Raw genomic sequence first — 21,994 nt, forward strand, 5'->3', positions numbered from 1 at the left:
TGATATCTGGGTAGTAGCTCTTTTTCTCTCTTCATAGATGACATGGTAACACTGGATTGCATTCTGAACACCTGCTGCAACCTTCGTGTACCGTTCTAAGTTCGGGTCCTGTGCCTCAAAAACTAACAATGCCTCCTCAAATAAAGTAAATCCTCTTATTTCCTGCATCGTGAATCTCTTTGGGTTTTCCTTACTTCTTCCTCTTGTCTTTCTTTGTCTTTTCTCTGGGCCTCCAATTCCATCAGGTCTTCATTAGTAAGTTCCTCATGTTGCACAGTAAGGAGTTCAACGAAGTCATCCTCTTGCAGATCTAGTTCCAGCTTCTCGCTGAGGGTCACTAAGTTATTGAAGACTTCTTTGGACTCTTCATCCACCTTCTCAAATCCACGAAAATCATGAACAAAATGTGGGCAAATATTCTTCCAAACCCCATTCATGGTGGAGGCTCTAACCTCATGCCAAACAAAGTAAATGTTTTTATGGTTTTGTAGATGTTATAGTCCTTCCAAAATTGTTGCAAGTTTGCTCCTGATTCAGCCACTCACCTTTACTGCCTGACGAAAAGTGTGTTGTAAATAATAATTCTTGAAAGTCGCTATAACTCCCTGATCCATAGGTTGGATAAGTGACCTAATATTCGGTGGCAGATGAACTACTTTGACTTTGGGATGAAAGTCATCCATGAATGGGGGGTGGCCTGGAGCATTGTCAAACAGCAAAAGAATGTTGCATAGGATATCCTTCTCCAAGCAATATTTCTCACCTCTGGGATAAAGTAGTGGAAAAACCAGCCCTGGAAAATGGTCTTTGTAACCGAGGATTTGGGGTTACTCTTCCACATAACAGGAAAAGAGAACTTGGCTATGTTTTTAAGGGCTTTTGGGTTCTCTGAATGATAAACTAAGAGAAGTTTCAGCTTCATATCCCTGGAAACATTGCCACCAAACAACAGAGTTTTTTATCCTTTGCTGCTTTATAGCCTGGCATCAACTTTTCCTCCTTACTGATGTAGCTTTGGTCTGGCATCCTCATCCAGTACAGTCCTGTCTCATCCACATTAAAAACCTGCTCAGGTTAATACACACATTCACCAATAATTTCTCGAAGTGTTTCAGGAAATTTCTGGACAGCTACCATATCTGCTCTTGCTGCCTCACCACTTACTTTTACATTGTGAAGGTTGGCTCTAGTTTTGAAGCAATGAAACTAGCCATGGCTGGCATTAAAAGATGGGCCCTCTGAATCTTCTCCATGTTTCTTCAAGTCTTCATAAAGCTTTTAGCCTTCTCTTGAACCAGCATTAAGCTGAGTGGGACTTGACACTGATGCTGATCCTGCACCCACACACTAAGAAGTTTCTGCATCTCCTTCATCACTTTTCCATGCTTCTTCAATATTGTTGTCAACATCATCAGCACAGCATACTTCACATGTTCTATTATCTTGTCCTTGTTCTTTTGAATCATGCCAATGGTTGAAGGATTCATGTTATAAGAACAAGCAAAGTCTACCCTCTTTTCACCTTGCTCCGCTCTCTCAGTTATTTTCACTTTTGTTTCCATCGCTAGTGCTTTGGTGCTTCTTAGCAGTACCAGCCAAATGAAGCTGCCTTTATGCTTGCTTCTGGACATCCTGGGGTTGAAATAAAGATACTGTACTACTGTACTCCATACAGTACTGTACAGTAAAGTACACAAATGCACAGCCACTTGTAGAGGATGCACGCACGTGACAATGTATGCCAGACACGTGAACTAACACGTGATTAGACATGCGAACATACCTTCGCATCTTTGAAAATTCCCAACTTGAAGGTTCATATGTAGGGGATTTACTGTACACACATTTCTACTGGTTACTGTCAAACAAATGCATTTTATGTGATGAATAAAGTAAACCTCACAGAGGAAATGAGTCGTATTTCTATATTTATGAAAAAAAAAAGTGGAGTCTATTTTAAGTGTATAAGAAAGTCAGGAGTGGAGAGTAGTTAAGTATAGTTTCCTAATTGGAATTAAAAATAATAAATAAAAGTTAAAATGCTGGTTTATTCCAGTAGTTGTCTATGTAACTTTGTGTATGCTTTATTTAAATTATCCTTTTCTTACTGTATACATGAGTAAAATGAGAATACTGCTACAAATGAAAGTCTAAAATATTTTAGTATAATAATGCTACATATATAATGCAGTATTATTACACAAAATATTAATCTTTATATTACTGGATTTCATACTTTTACTGGACCATATTTATTAAGTGCATGTATGGAATGAAATAACAGCACGCGGGACAGTCTAGAGTTTTTTCATATTCCATTGTTTTGCTACTAAATGTTAAATATGGAGGACATTTTAAAAAATTAACCACTGAAGTGAAGAAAAATAAAGAAAATGTACACTTGCTTTAAAAGTTAAATAATGAATTCTACTTATTTACTTTATTGTTCAACATTAGTTGAATATGGAGATTCCTTGAGAAAGAGGAGAAAGAGGCATGGCTTTTGATAAAGCAGCAGAACTCCCTTTCCATTATAGGTACTCAGATGAGAAAAAAACATTAAGTAAAAAAATATAGAGTGATGCACCACGGTAACACCATTTTTTTCTTCAGTGAATTAGCTTTTTGTTTTAATAAAGAACAACTAATAAAATTAATTTTACTACATTTCTCATCACTTGGAATTTGAAATCACTTTTCAACAGAAAATATATAATGAATTCTACCATATTGTTATTAAATTTTTATCAAACATTTTTAAAAATCCATACTTCTGTTTCTTCCCCTCTTTCTCCTTTATTTCTCTTGCCTTCCTTCTCTTATATTTCCCTTTCTGCTCTCCCTGTTTTCCCTCTCTTCTTCTCTTCTCCTCCCCCCTCCCCCCCACATCTTTTTACTTCCTGTAAGGCTTCCATCTTTGTCCATTTTCACCATAAGAAATTTTATTTTTAAAAGTTTGTTAATAGAATTCAGAAAAATAATGACTGAATTAATTTTGTATTTTTCTACCATGTTCACATCTATGATAACTGTACACCTTCTCATTAGACTTTTATAGGTTGCTCATCTAGGCTTATCTATGACTTACCCATACACCTCCTGTAATAACTGGCTCCTCTCAGGTTCAGTTTGCCAGTTACATATTGTAAGGCTTCTTTATGTCTTGATAGTAAAGGGGTGTTGCTATTCTTTTTACTACATGATTCATAATATGTGCTCCTTATCTTTCAAACAATCTCTTGATACCCCTGCTTGCCTTAAAATCTGTATTTCTCATAAGTATGCATTCCAAATGCATACTGCAAATCTCTCTGGAGAAAACTTTTCCACACAAATATAAGTGCCTGGAGGCAAAAAATAAATATGTTAATGTAATCCAACTTGTAAAAATTAAATATAACATCTCATGGTGCCATTTTTATATTCTTGAAATATTTTAAACTCTATATATACACTTTTCCTACTGTGTCAAATTTTTTACTTCTCAGGTACACAGTGAACTCTTGATAAATCCCTTATGTATACATGAAGGACAAAATATATAATAGGAAAAATATATAGTACATGATTTTAGTACATACATGTATGTTTATACTAAAATTTAAAAACGGATATCCATTATTTTTGTATTATTCAGAGAAAAATAAAGGAGGATTCTAAATATCCAAGAATGCATTTTCTTTCTTTTTTTTTTTTTTCTTTTTCTTCTCATTTTCCACATTCTTCTCTTTCATTAAGATTAGGACATGGTAAGAGTTTGCTTTCCCACAAAATGCCTCTGTGCATTTGATTTCAATGAGGCTATACACCTAAAGATTTGGTATTTACTATGTTCACAAGCATTGTTTAATTCATACATTTGTTATCACCCATTCTAGCCCCACTTTTTTTATTCCCCACCTCCATTCTGGCTCTCTACTAGAATGTAATAGTGGCATAGTACAGCCAACATTGCCTAATAAAACTTAGTTTTTAGTGATAATCCAGACCTAAATTTGATTCCTGGCTCTAAGGATTATTAGCTGACTGATATTGGGAAATTCACTTAGCAATATGAAACATATTTTTTCAGCTGTAAAAATCTATTTTGAGGGAGATTAAATAAGATAATACATGTGGAGCAGTTTGCACAATATGTATCTCATAACAATATTTGGTTAAATGACTGTAATTATTATTATTACTCAAGTTATACTTTATACTCAGCTGAATATTCTTCCAATCTCCTACAGTCATTAGAACCTCTGGAAAATCTTAAAATAGAATTACGATAACCTCATATGTTTTATACATATATATTTAATATAAATTATAATATATAGTATAACATATTTGCTAAATACTTTAATATTAAAAATCCTTTTTGATAACTTTCAACATGTGTGGATTGATTTAGTGTTTGTAAACGACCAACATATTCAGATTGCTAAGTGGTTATTTGGAGAGTTATAGGCATTTGCAAAGAAATGTGTATCAAATATCTCAGCTGGGCCTTAAGAATTGGAAAGTAATCATGTCCTCTCATATATTTTCTTAAAATATGGACGATCCAATTTATAGTATTGTAGTTAAGAAGGCAAATGTCTAAGGCAGGAGAGTACATTATACTTTGTTTTTAAGGAGTTCTCAGGAGCACCTGAAAGAAACATCTTTGTTAGTCTTGTTATTTTGGTAATAGGAATATTTGTCCCTCAAAGAGATAGAAGCTAATTTTGATTTCCTTTTGGTTGTGTGCTACCCATCCCTTTTTTGGAATGACACATTTGGAAGTAATGTGGGGGTTAAATCATCTCTATTATCATTGGTAAAATTTTAGATGAATTTTACTTCTTCTGAGTTCTGAACATTCAAAAGCCATACATATACATAGGAAAAAAAAATTCCTTCATATTGTTTAGATTTCCAGAATGAGAAAACACTGTTAACCTAGCTTTCATGTTCTGTTATCACTTCAGCACTTATAAATCTACAATCTCAATTTTCATCTGAAAGGGGTAGCTCTTTTTATTCTGAGTGTCTCTGAATAATAAAACCATTGTCTCATTAATCTTGGCTCTAAGCTTTGCAGTTAATTAAGTTTCTTCCTCCTTCTTCATCCAACACATCCAAACAGTAGTCAAGTCTGGTTAGCTTATTTCAATATGTCTCTTAAACTTGTCACATTTTTATTTAATTGTGAAAATCACAGCATTCTCATAGTTGCTTCTGTGTTTCCTGTTTATTTTCATTATAGTTTCTTTTGGTATGTTTTATATTTTTCATAAATATATTTTTCATTATGTTATTCTCCTGCTTATAAATATTAATCAGTCACTCTTCACTTATTCATCAATTATGTATTGGAGTATTTTGCAGTCTTTGACATATTAAGAATATTTAAAAAGACATTTACCACAAGGAAAATCATAAGCCCAAGATATTTTCATCTTAACTGCCTACTCACAACTCCATAGATGTTCATTTATTAGGGCAATCTTTTACTCCATCTATGCTCCGTAACAGGAGAAGCTTCCCATCTCAACTTCATCAACTTTCAACTTTAAATACCTATGTCAGTGCTTCCTTGGTGGCACAGTGGTTGAGAGTCTGCCTGCTGATGCAGGGGACACGGGTTTGTGCCCCGGTCCGGGAAAAGCCCACATGCTGTGGAGTGGCTGGGTCCATGAGCCATGGCCTCTGGGCCTGCATGTCCGGAGCCTGTGCTCCACAATGGGAGAGGCCACAACAGTGAGAGGCCTGCGTACCGAAAACAAAACAAAAACAAAAAACCTATGTCAATGCCAGCCTTCACCAAGTGGTCACTGACAATTTTAGGATAAATATACTTTTGCGTGTAAATCTTAGTGTTTATATTATGACTGTACATATTTTTCAGTTTTCAATATTAATTCATCTGTGCATGTTTTTCTCAGTGTATCATAAACATTGATTTATATTCAATATTTAATAAATGTGATTTTCTCAATGAAGACCAATGGACATATCATTATGAGATAGCTGATTAAACAGCCTGAGAAACAAACTAATCAAGTCTGCTTGACCTTTTTGCTAAACCATTATTATCAGTGATCAAAGTAAGTAAAGTGCCTCTGTTAGCTTATGTTGAGGTAATAAGATTGGCTTTTTCCTTAAATGAATTGCATTTGATTACCTAGACAAATCAAGGCATACATGATCAATGAAGGTGATCATGTTCACCTTCAATGTCTTTCAGTCCTTCCACTACCAACCTCCCACAATGAGTGGGAGGTTTTGCAGTCTTCTCATTACCCAGATAAATAATATGTTTCTCCGGAGAGTCATTTTTTAAAGCACTGCTCTCCTTTCTTTTAATAAAGCCAACATATGAAATTATGAAACTGAGAACAGTATTATCTTTAATGAAGCATCTTGTTACCAAGTCCAAGTTCATTCTGCTCGCCCATGACAGGCCAATAAATCAGGAGACAAGGTGTTGGAGCAAGGAATAATTACTTTATTCAAAAAGCTGGGAATCAGAGAAGATGGCTGAATAATGTCCTAGAGAACCATCTTACTGGGGCCTGGATGCTAGTTTCTTTTATAGAAAAAAGAGGAGGGAGGTAAGGATATAAAGTAAAAAAGGCCATAAATTGTTCCAAATATCTCCTGGTTTCAGTCAGACTCCAGAAGGGGATATGTTATGTTCTTCTTTCCTGTGGCCATTCACAGGTCAGTTGGGTCAGCATGTTTCCTGAGGGGTGAACAAAGGCATTTTAGTTCTACATTCAAGCATGAGTGGCAGGGAGATGGACCATTATGTATACTGTAAGCTATAGGCAGCATCTCTTTAGTGATTAACTTGTAGCAAAAGCAATAGAATACAAGGTTAAAGTAAAATAAACAGATTCAATATGGAGTCAGATTTGCTCTTCCCTAATATAACCTTAAAGAAGTACTGAGTAAACAATCAGTATGGGGGGGGCAGGGAGAGACAGAGAGAGATGGGGGGGGATTGAGAATAAGATTCACTGGAGATTAACACCTTGGCCTACTCTACTCCCTCTACTTAGCTTTGATTTTGTTTCACACTGTGGAAAATATATGAGTCACTCTCTACTTCCTTTGAAAAATCTGTCAGGAACATCTGCCTCAATTGATTTTTTATTATTTAATGGGAAGATGTTTAAAATTACCTGTTGAAAAACTTTTCTTAGCTCATAGAATTTTGAGACTGCAGTGTATATGTATATGTATCTATTCATTTGTATTTCTCCAAGTCACACAGAAAATTAGTGCATGTCCTCTTCTATGTAGGAGCAATTTTTCCAATTTTCATTTCCTCCTTGAACATGTCTCCAAGGACTTGCTGACAGTTAAGAAAGGCTAAACTTTATTTGACAGACTTGAAGAGTGTATGGCACAACAAAACATGCTTGGTTTTTGAATTCTATTGACTAAAAAAATTAAAATAAGATGAACAAGATAAAAACAAGAAAACAAAACAGATAGGGAGAGTGGGAGGGAGAGAGACGCAAGAGGGAAGAGATATGGGAACATATGTTTATGTATAACTGATTTACTTTGTTATAAAGCAGAAATTAACACATAATTGTAAAGCAATTATACTTCAATAAAGATTTTTTTTTAAAAAAAAGAAAGTAAAACTGTCATTACATCATCTCATTTTCCACAATCTTCTCAGGATCCTCCACTCATGTTCATAGATGAAGATTAGGAGACTACCCTCTGAAAAATAAATCTGTAGAGATTTCTCACCTACTTTATTTCTGTTTGTATCATATGTATGTTTTTGTTTTGCATATTTTGAAGAGAGGGAGAAAACAAATAATGAGAAAACTGAATAGAACACATTAAAAATGCCTCATTTTTATCAGTGACTCTCTTATATTCACATGGTCATAATATCTGTGAAATAAAGCTATATTATTCTTACAATAACTGAGCATCCACTCTAGATTCAGGGATTCCAGACTCACAGTAAGTTTATTCAAATGCCAATGTGATAAATAATATCCTTTACCTAATTCACTTCACTTTTGAGTGCTCAGCCATCCCTGTAGAAATAAGACACAGTATAGGTTTGGGAAATATTTATAGACAGACTGTTTCTAATATGAAGGTGTGTGGGGGACTATTACCTCAGACTAGGTATTTGTCCCCTCTCTACCCATTTCCCCCAGTTCTTATCACCCTTCCTTCTTCCCGTAGACATACCAGTAAAATCAGAAAAGGGTAAATAATCTGAGGCTCCCATGAAACAATCATATTGTAACCAAACCAAAGGCTCATATGTTCCTCAGAAGTGACAAGAGAACTTTGTGTTCTGGGGTTATGTTGGAGGTAAGTAAACCTGTGAGAAACTAAAACACTGAATTGACACTGCATGTGATTTTTACCTTAACTGTGAATTTCCTGAATAAAAAACATAAATAAATAACTAAGGTTAAATAATCTCACAGGATCAGTGAAATGTGTAGGCAATCAGGACAGAAGAAATACATAACTATGCTATATAGACACTTCTTGAACCCGGAGCATATGAGACATTAATATGGAGGTTGGGGGAAGACTTTGACAAAAGGGAAGTAAAAATACCCCAGGGTAAAAATAATTATGAACACATACACAAAAGGAAAACAGCATAAGGTCTAATATGGGTCATCTTACATAATAAAGTGGAACATTACCATGTCAAAATATCAGCATTGAAATAAGAGAACAACATGAAAGGCATAAAAATTGAACATTTAAAGTTATTAAAGGAATAATGATAGATTGGAGACTATGGATAAAATAAATAATCATAGAAAAAACCACAAAATTTAGAGAGTAAAAAATTACTTCTAGAAAGAAACACTTAATTACTGAAAAATATTTTTAAAAAATCAATGGACATGTTAATTAGGCTAGATGCTATTCAGATAGTATATAAACTTTCAGATAGATCTGAAAATATTACTAAAATTAAGCTGGAGAAATATATATATATGAAATAGAAAACATAGAAGACATAATAAGAATATAAAAACATAATATAGGAGATCCAGGAAAAGAAAATAAATATAATGGGAAAAATTTCCCCCCATTGGTAATGGATGAGAAATATTTAGTACTGAAGAAAGACAAACGTCCTAAAGGAATGAATATCCAATTGACCCTTGACCTCTTATTACCAGTAATAAAATACATAATTATATAAAATATCTTCAAAAGGCCAAAGAAAATAACTCTACACTTAGAATTTTGTATCCAGCTAAATGTTCATAAAAGTATGAAAGCAATATGAAGAACTGTTTTCAAACAAACACTGTAAGTATTAGCCACATTTAACCCTCAAGTAATATCAACAGAAATAATACCAAAGACATAAGTAGAAATTAAATCTTGAGAGGAAAAAATGTAGGAAGTAGAGTAATCAAAAATGCTGGTACATTGTACACTAAATATCCTACATTTTTTTGTCAATGATACCTCAATAAAGCTGAAAAATATTAAAATCAGAGGGTAACAACAACCACAAAAACTGAGGTTAAATTCTCATAAATCTAAATAATTATTGATTAAAATTACAAAAGAAGAGGAAATGAAATATTATACCATAAAATAATAATAGCTAATATACACAGTGCTTAAAGTGTTTCAAATTCCTTTACATGCACTAGTTCAATCTTCATAATGACCTATTAAAATAAATATTTATCATTTTCCCATATTTTACACATGAGGGAACTATAGGATGTCAGTTTTATATTTTTCTAAGGTCATAAGTAATTGAGATGAAAGTTGATCTCTGGCAGTCTGTCTTAAGATACTGCACTTAACTACTAGAATCTATTGCTTCTCCAAAAACATTAAAGATGGGAAGTGATAAAAGGAGTTGAGTTCTTACATTCTTAGACTTTTTGTTAAAAGAATAGAGATACAGATTAAAAGGTACATGTTAAAACATATGAGTGACTAATGCAATAACAGAAATTGGATATGTAATTTAAAAGTAAAGAAAATTAGGGCTTCCCTGGTGGCGCAGTGGTCGAGAGTCCGCCTGCCGATGCAGGGGACGTGGGTTCGTGCCCCGGTCTGGGAAGATCCCACATGCCGCGGAGCGGCTGGGCCCGTGAGCCATGGCCGCTGAGCCTGAGGGTCCGGAGCCTGTGCTCCACAACGCGAGAGGCCACAACAGTGAGAGGCCCGCGTACCGCAAAAAAAAAAAAAAAAAGTAAAGAAAATTAATAAAACATGGAAACAGTCAATTTGCTAATACTTAGGAAGAAAGAAAAAGCAGAAATAAAACATGGGTTATATAAATTATAATATATGATTTTATATATAAATCAGAAAATACAGTGGGGGAAAATTTTCAATCACAGTGATTTATCCATTTATTTAACGCATGTTTAATGAGGACCTAACATGCATCAGGAATTTGTCTAGTCTGGGAGATAAATCTATGATAAAAATGGACAAAAATTCCTGGTTTCACAGAACATACCTTTAGCAATCACAATAAATATTAATCCTTTCAACAATTCAGGTAAAAGTTTTTTTCACAACTGTTCTAAGAATAAAAAAATCCAGTTGCCTGATGTTCACATGAAACACCTAACAGAGAACAACACAGAAATATTAAAGGTTAAGAGACAGAGTGCACCAAGAAAATGCTAATCAAAAGCAAGGTTATATAGCAGCATTAAAACAAAACCAAATACACTAAAGGCCAAAAAGCCCTATTTGAAATAACCAAAATCATTTCACAATGTTGTAATGAACCAATTACCAAAATGAAAATATAATAATAAAATATAATAATGAAAATTATAGCACCAAATATATGAAAATAAAATATGCAGAAATATTTTTAAAATAAAGACTGCACAAAAATCTCAAGAGATTTTTATAGAACTTCCTTCAGAAAGGGATAAGCATGAAAAAAAGGGAGTGAGGAAGAAACGAGGGAGGGAGGTAGAAAGGGAGAAAGGGAGGAAGGAAGGAAGGTAAGAAAGAAGGAAGGGGAAAAGGTAGGAAGGGAAAACAGAAGGAAATATAGAAAAAATTAACAACAATGAATAAATTTGATACAATGCATACACTTTATATGTAGACACAAATAAATTAACTTAGAAGTGTAAAATAGCATCAGTTATTATGATTTTTATTATCATTGTTGCTGTTATTTCTCATTATTCTGGGAGTTTACTGTGGTCTCTAATGCAGCTGGGGCTGGAATTATTTAGTCTTCCTTACTCACATGCCTGATGGTTGGTACTGGCTGGAGATGTCAAATGGAACATGTGTATATGGCTTCACCTGGGTTTCCTCACAGTACAGAGACAAGATTACATGAACAAGGATCTCAAGAGAACAAGATTAAGGGAAGTAATATTTCCTTTTATCACCCAACCTCAAAAGTCATACAGTCACAGACTTTCTACTCATTAGAAGTAAGTTGTGAAATTAACCAGTATTCAGAAAGAGGGAAATTAGACCCTACCTCTTGATGGGAGTAATGTCATAGAATTTCAGAATATGTTTAAAACTTCTGGTAAACAGATATGTGGTTACCAGAGGCAGAGATGAGTAAAGGGAGAATTGGATGAAGGTGGTCAAAAGGTACAAACTTCCAGTTATAAGATAAATAAGTACTAAAAATGTAATGTACAATATAATTAATATAATTAACACTGCCTAATGTTATATATGAAACTTGTTAAGAGAGTAAATCCTAAGAGTTCTTATCACAAGGAAAATTTTCTTTCATTTCCTCTTATTTTATATCTCTATGAGATGATGGATGTTCACTAAATTTATTGTGGTAATCATTTCATGATGTATGTAAGTCAAATCATTATGCTATATACCATACACTTATAAGTGCTGTATGTCAGCTATATCTCAATAAAACTGGAAGAAAAAAAAACACCATTCATATAGACCACTACCACCAGCAATCAAAGAAAATATATAATTTCTAAGCATGCATTAACTATTCATAAAAATGTACCACAAGGTATATCACAGGGGTATTCTCAAAGAAACAATAATACCTGACCACATGAAAATAAAATGTGTTATCACTAAGAGAAAACTAGTTCTAATAAATCTTACTATTGGAAATAAATGTAAAATATAATTCTAAATAATTCATAGGTGAAAATAGAAATCATGATGAAAATGACACAATATTTTTATATGAACTGTGTGAATACTGTAAATACATATTGTGCTATAATTAGGTAAGATGTAATCACTAGGGGATCCAACAAAGCAATTTATCAGCACTCAACCTGCACTAGAAGAAACACTGAAGGAAGTTCTTCAGTCTATGGAAATAACAAATGATGGACACTTGGATCTTCACAAAACATTAGAGACCACTGAATGAAAATAAGAAACACATAGATAAATACTAAAGACTCTGTTTTCTTATTTTAATATAGTTAAATAACTATTATCTGCTTAAAGCAAAAATAATAGCCACCATATTTTCATTTTATAACATTAATAGAGCTAAAGTATATGAAAGAGCACACAAAAAGGAAAGGTATAAATGAAAAAAAAGATTTTTGGTGAAGTTCTTATATTATACATGAAATGTTATACTATTATTTCAAGGAAGATTATACTAATCTGAGTATATATTGTAATCTTGGGTGAATGAGTTAAATGGATTTTGGTTTCTCTCTTTATTGGAAGGTAGCCCATAGGGAAACAAAGAAGGTAGATGACTTTTTCTAATCTCCTTGTTAACTTGGATTCCAAGTAAATATATTCATGATATTGATATGAAAGAGAGGGTCCTTACAAAGAGAATACCCTTATCAACATGTCCCTTACTAAAGATTACTTAGAGTAAATAACCCCAGATCAATGGATTTGTGAAACATGATGTTTATTAATAGAGTGGTCCTTATGTTAAATGTTCTTTCCACGATAAAAATAGAGTTTGTTTCAATGAAAAAAAAGACTGAGTTTGATAGACTAGGTAAACTATCAAGGACCACAAATATGCCACTTCCAAGAAATGTACTTTAAATATCAAAATAAAAAATAGGTTAAAAGTACAGTTTTGAAGATTATTCCAGGTGAACTTTAATTATAAGAAAGCTTGAAGAGCTATGTTAATGTCAGCCAGAGTACATTTTGAGATAAGAAATATTATCAGAGAAAAAAGATGTATTTCCTAATGGTAAGAGCATTGATTTATTAAGATACAAAACAATACTATAGGATATTTATGAATTTATCCATAAAATTTTTGTTCCTAATGAAAATTCGATAGATCTTTTTCTGAATAAATTAGGTTTGCACAATTTGCTGTTTAGTATGAAAATTTCAGGTACACATTTAGTTTGCATATTCTTTCTGCCTATTCCTATTTGGTACTATGTTACAATGCTATGTGGTTCCCAAGGTTTGGGGAAGAAAACAATTAACAATCTAGGTGGAAATAAGTGAAAAAAAAAAAAAAGAAAGAAAAAAGTTCTTGGAGATACAGTATATACCAATTCTATATTGCAGTAACAGAATACTACCCCAGAAGAGCTGTCCTGGAACTTGATCTATAACAATAACTCAGTTGCAAGATTGATTGAGACTATCTCTATGGGCTAGGCTGAAAGATGTTTATATTTGCTCTTTTAAATGTTTTCAAATAAGTATATTTAAGATAAATTAACACATTAGCAGTAAAAGAAGGTTACTAAGGAAGTTGCTATAGGCAGGATAGGCAGGAGATAAATGTCTTATTTAAGGCAGGGGCTACAAAAATTACAGAGTTGAATAAAGTTCAATAGGATATTTGGCCGTCTTTAAAATTAGATTAAAGGGAGAGAGGAAGGAAGGGGGGTGGTAAAGAGAGATCAACTACAATAAGAACTTTTCGTTAATGAAAATAGAAAATGCAGGTTGTGCTTGTTTAACGTGAGAATATAATGAAGCAAACTGTACTTGTTTAAAGTACCTGGGCCCTGGGCTATCAAAGTGAGATTAAAAATAAAGGTTTTAAGTTTTAGACAAGTTGTATAAATTGATGGTGTCCTCCCTCTGCAGTATTGTAGGCAATTTCCGTATTTGGAATTTCTTTCCCACATTGTCTACCTACTAAAACCACTGTCTATATAATATATGAAAATTTACCCTGAAAGTGTTAGCAGTCTTACTAAAATCACCAATAGGTTATAGCACAAAGTTTAAGAAATCTGTATTTTCTATTGAAAGTGGCATCATCCTCAAGTCTCCTCACTATGGTGGATTTGTTAGACCTGCGCGGTCTCCTAGGAGTTTCGACTCGCCCAGGAAACAACAAGAGTCGGAAGCCGATGCAAAACGCAAGAGGTTTATTGAAGGCCGGTGCACCGGGGTTCCTTGGTCCTCACGTAGGAGGTCGAAGAAGGAACCCTTTTGGGCGCGAATATGTCAGTTTTATAGGTTCCCACTTCCCCGTATGTAAATTATAGATTTGGTTGTGTTCTCCTGCTGATTGGTCCCGGCTTAGGCTCGGACCAGAGAGGGAACTTGTCCCCAGCTGCCTGATTGGTCTTTGACAGACATCTTTTTTACATTTTGTTATCTCCCTCCTTCTCGGAAGGGGGCCGGACATCCTGGAAATTCACCCATTGTCTAAGAAGCCCCTATTGTCTGGAGAGTTCTTAATCATTAGCTGGAACAATGTCCCTCGAGTCCCACATTCCCCCCTTTTTCTTGTGACTATTGATTCCAATCATGGAATCTCAACCTTCTGTTCGTAAACTTTGGTACTGTTGCCTTAACATTAGAACTTGTACAGTACTGATACGTTCTCTAATAAATGCTATCAAGCGATTTAGAACACATGGTCCAAAAGTTAAAATCAACAATAAAACAATAAGAGGTCCCAACAGAGTAGAGATTAAGGTGGTAAACCAGGGGGACTTATCAAACCATGGTTGAAACCATCCTTTTTCGTTTTCTCTCTCCCTTTGCCTTTTATCTAAGTGTTCCCTTAGTTTATCCATGGTTTTGGTAATGGTTCCTGAATGATCAATATAAAAGCAACATTCTTCTTTTAGAGCGGCGCATAATCCCCCTTCTTTAAGAAACAGCAAATCTAGGCCTCTTCTATTCTGCAACACCATTTCTGAAAGTGAGGTGAGTGATTCCTTTAGTTGAGTTATGGAACTTTCTAATGCTCGAAGGTCGATGTCTACAGCCTGTCTTAAACTTGCACAATACTGGGGTTGTTGTATGAGGGCTGTGGTTCCTGTTCCTATCCCGGCAGATATTCCTAGTCCTAGAAGGACAGCCAATGTGAGGGTTACAGGTTCTCTTTTGTTTTTTCTACATATTCATCTAAAAAGGATGAGTCTGAATGGTAGATAAGTCTAGGGACTAATTTCACTAACACACAAAAGTCAGCTGAAGTATTAAGAACCTCTAAAGAGACACAAGGGGTGAGCCCCGTGTTACATGCCCACCATCCATCTTGAGGAGGTACAAGATATCCTGAGCCTGAAGGGAGGCTGAAATCATGACAAAGGTGTCTATGGGACTGGGGAGGTGTTCCTATACAAGTACCATTTCCAGAAACCGAGGACAGGGTTAATTTACTGGTCCCTTCTTGCTTCCATCGACATTGGTCGGAGGAGGTAGAATTAGTATAGTTGGAGCTATATCCTACAGCATCATAATAAGGGGGAGGGGCAGCATAGCAAAGCCAACATGATTTTGTAGCCTCTGGGTTTGTAGCATTGAGAACCGTAAAGGCTGCCTGCACCAAAGAAAGCATCCTATCCTGAGGAGTCCCAGGCTTAACTGTGGGTTCTTTGGATCCAGAGGTTTCATTAGTCTCATTCTTTGTTGACGTAGCTGAAGGGGCCGGGGGAAGCAAAGGGGGGCCAAGTACGGGATTTGGGCCTATTGATATAGGAGCAGAAGTCTCAATCTTTAGCTTAAGGGTCATTAATATTCTTAAATCATATCCCCTCATGTAAAAATCTAACGCCCCAAGAATGACCATTTATCCATTTTTTATCTCTTTTTCCGGGATTACTAAAGGAAATTTTAAGGGGATGACAACATCCTGAACATTTACTCCGGTGTCCGGTATCCTCATTATGAGAATAATTAGCCGTTACAGTAATAAAATCCCAAGTTGAGGTGGGTTTCCAATTAGTATCCCCGGTAGTTTCACATCCCCAGCTTTTGCAATAAAAGTTTTCAGTTCCACCACATTTATAATTCAGAGATCGAGGGCGGTGGAACCCGGGGCATACGTAGAAAGTGAGGATACCAAGCATCAGTCTTTTGCCTGCATTTTTGCAACCCGGCCCAAACCAATCAGTTTCCGAAACTTTGGAAGGGGCAGTGTTCATATCATGAGAATCTTCTGTATCCCAATAAGGTGCTCCTATAGCCAATTTACAAACATCAGGAAAAAGATCTGGCCACCAGGTCGAGGGGGGTGCAGTATGACTAATGGACCAGGTTACATCTCCAGTCTGAGAAATTACCTGCCAAGTTAAACGTTGGGGGAGGTGAGGGCTAAAATCACTTACAGTCAGTAAAGGCAGTAAAACCAAAATTATAAGTCTTAGGTTCGTAGAAGCTTGAGTTTGAGCGGGTTGTCGGTTCTTTGGGCCCGCCATCCTGATGATGCCGTCGTTGGTGCAGCCTTCACATGTGAAGCATGGATCCAGGCAGCGATGCCGTCCACTTTTATGGCCGTTGGGGTGGTGAGGAGGACGGTGTATGGTCCTTTCCATCGAGGTTCCAACGTCTGGGTTCGATGCCGACGGACGTATACGGAGTCTCCGACTTGGAAAGGATGAGTTTCTCCCGGTGTTCCCGGTTGGTAGGCCTTGGCGAGTTGGGACCATATTTCTTTCTGGACCAATTGGAGTCCCAGTAGCCTAGCATATAAGTCAGTGTTATTTTGACAATCAGGTTTTATTTCTTTTCCTAAAGTGAGGAGGGGAGGCGGGGCACCATATAATATTTCAAAAGGAGTAAGATGGTATCGGGAAGGTGTATTTCTAACCCGGAATAGGGCCAAAGGAAGGAGCACCGTCCAATCGGTACCGCCAGTCTCCAAGGACAATTTAGTTAGGGTCTCTTTTAGAGTCCTATTCATTCTTTCTACCTGACCTAAACTTTGGGGTCTATAGGCACAATGTAATTTCCAATCAGTCCCCAAATATCTGGCCACATCCTGACTTACCTGGGCGACGAAGGCTGGACCATTATCAGACCCTATTACCTTTGATGCTCCAAATCGAGGAAAAATTTCTTCTAAAATCTTCTTGGCTACTACAGCAGCTGTTTCTTTCTTTGTTGGGAAAGCCTCTATCCATCCTGAAAAAGTGTCTACAAAAACTAAAAGGTATTTATTACCGTACCTTCCAGGACGCACTTTGGTAAAGTCCACTTCCCAGTAAGTTCCTGGAAGGTCCCCCCTGAGTCTCTTTCCAGTTTCAAGTTTCCCTTTGTGAGCATTTACCTGTTGACATGGGACGCATTCCTGCACAATTTGTTCAGCTAATTTTGTCATTCCAGGGGTTTCGTACCCGGCTTTTTGTAACAAGGCTACCATCTTTTTAGTCCCCAAATGTGTCCATCTGTGCATCTGTTGTAACATGGATTCTGCTTGCTGAGGGGACAAAGTTCCTTTTGTTGTGGCCGGGATGATTTCTTCATCGCGGCCTGGTTTTTCAGGAACTTTATCTGACAGTCCTAAAATGACTTCTCCCGATGCTATTTCTCGGGCCACTTGGTCAGCCATATTATTTCCCCTAATTATTGGGGTATTTCCTTTTTGATGTCCAGGGCAGTGGATGATACTGACTTTAGTAGGAAGCATGAGTGCAGTCAACAAAGCCACGATTTCGTCTTTGTTTTTAATTTCTTTGCCACCTGAAGTTAGTAGCCCTCTCTGTTGGTAAATGGCACCGTGGATATGAGCGGTAGCAAACGCATATCTACTGTCTGTGTAGATGTTTACTTTTTTATTCTCTGCCATCTCTAATGCCCTCGTCAGGGCAATTAATTCAGCTCGTTGGGCTGAGGTCCCTTGTGGTAGCGCCGCTGCCCATATGACTTGTTTTCCATCTACCACGGCTGCCCCAGTTCGACGCTTACCTTCCTCCAGGAAACTGCTCCCATCCGTGAACCAGGTGAAATCAGCATCAGGGAGGGGCAGGTCCATCAGATCTGGCCTACTGCCGTGTGCTGCGGCTAGTACTTCCTGACAATCATGTATGATGGTGGAGCCTTCCAAGTCAGGATCAGGTAGCAAGGTGGCTGGATTGAGTCCTGTGGCTGGAGCAAACTTGATGCGATCTGAGTTTAGCAACAGGGTTTGGTAATGGGTCATCCTGGCATTAGTTAGCCACCTATCCGGTGGTTGACGGACTACATTTTCCAGGGCATGAGGAGCTGTTATCGTTAGATTTTGTCCTAAAGTTAGTTTGTCAGCATCTTTGACTAGAACGGCCACTGCAGCGATTATCTTTAAAGAGGTGGGCCATCCTGATGCCACAGGGTCCAATTTTTTTGACAAATAAGCAACTGGGCGATTCCAGGGACCCAATTTCTGAGTCAATACTCCTTTTGCAATGCCCTTATTTTCGGCCACATATAAATGAAAAGGTTTGATTACATCTGGCAGTCCTAGGGCTGGAACTGAAAGTAAAGCTCGTTTGATTTGGTCAAAAGCCCGTTGTTCCTTATCGCCCCAAACGAAAGGAGTGCTGTTTTTGGTTAGGGGGTACAATGGGGCCGCCAGCTCAGCAAACCCTGGAATCCATAGTCTACAGAATCTGGCCGTCCCCAAAAATTCTCTAACCTGCCTGGCGCTTTTGGGAGCCGGAATTTGGGCCATCGTATCCTTTCTGCTCTCCGTGAGCCATCTTTGCCCCCCTTTTAATAGATACCCCAGGTAACTGACCTGTTGTTGGCATATTTGTGCTTTCTTGGCTGAGGCTCTATATCCCAGGGTTCCAAGTTCCGTTAACAGTTTTTCAGTACCCTTGATACAATCTTCTTGGGTCTCAGCAGCTAATAAAATATCATCAACGTATTGGAGTAATGTTACCTGGGGATTTGATTCTCTATATAATGCCAAATCCTGATGGAGGGCTTCATCAAAGATGGTCGGGGAGTTCTTAAATCCCTGAGGTAGCCATGTCCATGTCAGCTGACCAGACATTCCCGATGTTGGATCTTTCCATTCGAAGGCAAAGTAGGGTTGGCTCAGGGGAGAGAGTCTTAAACAGAAAAAAGCATCTTTAAGGTCCAAAACAGTATACCACGTATGTTGAGGTGGAAGAGTGCTCAGGAGGTTGTAAGGGTTTGGAACTGTGGGGTGGAGGTCTGCCACCCGTTTGTTTACCTCTCGTAGATCCTGCACCGGCCGATAATCATTTGTTCCTGGTTTCTTTACCGGCAGGAGAGGGGTGTTCCATGCTGATTGACATCTTATTAAGATGCCCAAGTCTAGTAGCCTCTGTATATGGGGACGGATACCGTCTTTGGCTTCTCTACTCATGGGGTATTGACGGACCGTTATTGGGGTGGCAGTTGCCTTGAGTTTCACTAGCACCGGGGGCCGATTTTTGGCCATCCCCATACCGGCAGTTTCTGCCCAGGCTTGAGGGAACCGAGTTACCCAATCAGTAACATTAACTCGTGAGGATGAAGGCTGCTCGTATAATTTATATTCATCTTCTAATTTCATAGTCAATATTTGAAGTAACCTTCCCTTATTATCAGTTATGGTGGGACCTTCTGGCTGAAAGTGGATTTGAGCCCCTACTTTGGAGAGTAAATCTCTTCCCAGCAAAGGATAGGGGCATTCCGGAATAATAAAAAATGAATGGGTTACTCGTCCAATCCCAAGATCTACTGTCCTTCGTGTGGTCCATGAATATTGTTTATTCCCAGTGGCTCCTTGTACCCATGACCTTTTAGCTGAGATAGGACCTTTTGAGTGGAGAAGGACGGAGTGCTGGGCTCCGGTATCTACCAAAAATTGAACAGGTTTCCCCTCCACTTTAAGAGTTACCCGGGGCTCGGGGAGAGGGTTCGAGCCCTGACTTTCCTAGTCTTCTTCCAATGTTAATATTTTGTTTCTGGTTGGCCTTCCTCCATTCTTTTTCTTAGGGCATTCTCTCGCCCAATGTCCTTTTTCTTTACAGTAGGCACATTGGTCCTTGTCTAATGGCCGCCTTCTGTCTGCCGTTCGCCCTTCCTGCCTATTTCTATCCCCTATATTTCTTCCTCCAACCACAGTGGCCAGTATCTTACTTAAATTCCTCTCCTGTCTCTTATCCCGTCTTATTTCACGGGCTTCCTGCTCTTTCTGCTTTCTTTCTTCCTTCTCTTCCTCTGTTTCTCTTTTGTTATATACTTTATCTGCCTCTTTTACTAACTCCTGAAGCGAAAATCCCTGCAAGCCATCTAGCCTCTGTAATTTCTTCTTAATATCAGGGGCCGCTTGATCTATGAAAGCCATTGCTATAGTAGCCCTATGTCCCTCCGAAGTTGGATCATAAGGGGTAAAGCGTCTAAAGGCTTCCATTAAACGTTCCAGGAACACAGTTGGAGATTCCTGGGGCCCCTGAGTGACTTCCCTTACCTTAGACAAATTAGTGGGCCATCTGGCCGCTCCATGGAGACCCACCACCAGAGCCTGGCGATACATTTTCAGGCGCTCCCTACCTTCCGGGGCATTGAAATCCCAGTTTGGCCTGACGAGTGGGAAACCAGCATCAATCTCGTTAGGCAGCTGGGTAGGTTGCCCATTGGCGCCTAATACATTTTTTTTTCTGGCTTCTAAAAGAACCCGTTGCCTCTCCTCAGTCGTTAGGAGAGTCTGAAGCAGCTGCTGACAATCATCCCATGTGGGCTGGTGGGAGAAAACAAGAGATTCTATTAAAGCGGTAAGGGCCTGTGGATTTTCGGAAAAAGTTGGGTTATGCATTTTCCAATTATAAAGATCTGCAGAGGAAAAGGGCCAATATTGGAGAGGTCTATTCCCTTGGCCGTCGGGGGGGCCATATTCTCTAAGAGGTAGGGCAGTGGAGTCCGGGGAGATAGCCCTCCGGCTCCTAGTGCCCGCTGAGGGACCCCTTTCTTCTTCCATCATGGATGGTTCCTTTGGTGCCGAGGGCAGTGGAGCTGGGGGTCCTCTAGGTGGTAGGGGATTTGGGGCCGGAGGATAAGGGGGTGGGGAATCCAAAAGAAGCAAATCGGACTGCGGGTCAGGATAAATCGCCTTCGGTGGATCCGGGGCGTCGGGTAGCTTCTCCGTGTTGGGGTTTTTCTTTAAGGCTAATATCTCCGACGCTGCTGATGTGTGCGCGGACGTACCTGTTGAGGAAACAAAGGGCCGGACCCACGGAGGTGGGGAGAGAATTAAATCTTCCCAGACCAAGACATATGGTACTTGGTCTGGATGTCCGTGGGGATCTATATTAAATATCTTAGACTTCAGCAGCTTAATCTTGTCTAATAAAAAGGATCCTTCGGGGGGCCATCCTATCTGAAATGTTGGCCATTCAGAGGCACACAAAGTCTGCCACTTTCCTTTCTTTACCTCTACCGAAAAATTATGGGCTCTGGCCCGAACTTCGGTCCAATGGCTTAGGGTAAGGGAAAGAGGAGTCGTCATAGTTTGTCCCATTGTCGTCCGTCAGAGAAGAAGAATAGACCACAATACAGAAACAGTTAAAAACTCCACGAAACACATATACACATGGGCCACCGCAAGCTCGCTTCAAAACCGAAACCTCTTCAGATGGCAGTTATCACCAAGGGAACTGCCGAAACCGAGTGAAGGGGAGAAAGAGTTTGCCTCTCCTTCCAGATGAGCCACCAGGGCGTCCCCTAGGGCTCATGGACGCCGGCTATTAGCACGTCTGCCTAGCCAGAGGTCCAATACAGATTCCATAATAAGCCGATTCTTACGGCTTTCCTCCGATAATGGCCTACAAAGAACAAGGGACAAACAGACAATCAAGCTCGAGCTTACCTGGTACCTCCA

At 38.0% G+C, this 21,994-nt stretch overlaps 1 protein-coding gene across 1 annotated transcript; it reads right to left on the minus strand.

Annotated features, from left to right (window-relative positions):
* Window positions 1-1,259: 1,259 nt before the first annotated feature.
* LOC137205793 (uncharacterized) lies at window positions 1,260-21,849 on the minus strand. The gene is given in 2 exon segments (XM_067703957.1): window positions 1,260-1,632; window positions 18,621-21,849. Coding segments are annotated over 2 exon segments (3,387 nt in total). The 5' UTR covers window positions 21,635-21,849.
* Between the last annotated feature and the right edge of the window lie 145 nt (window positions 21,850-21,994).

This window comes from Pseudorca crassidens, chromosome 14 (assembly GCF_039906515.1).
Source record: "Pseudorca crassidens isolate mPseCra1 chromosome 14, mPseCra1.hap1, whole genome shotgun sequence".
Lineage (NCBI taxonomy): Eukaryota > Metazoa > Chordata > Mammalia > Artiodactyla > Delphinidae > Pseudorca > Pseudorca crassidens.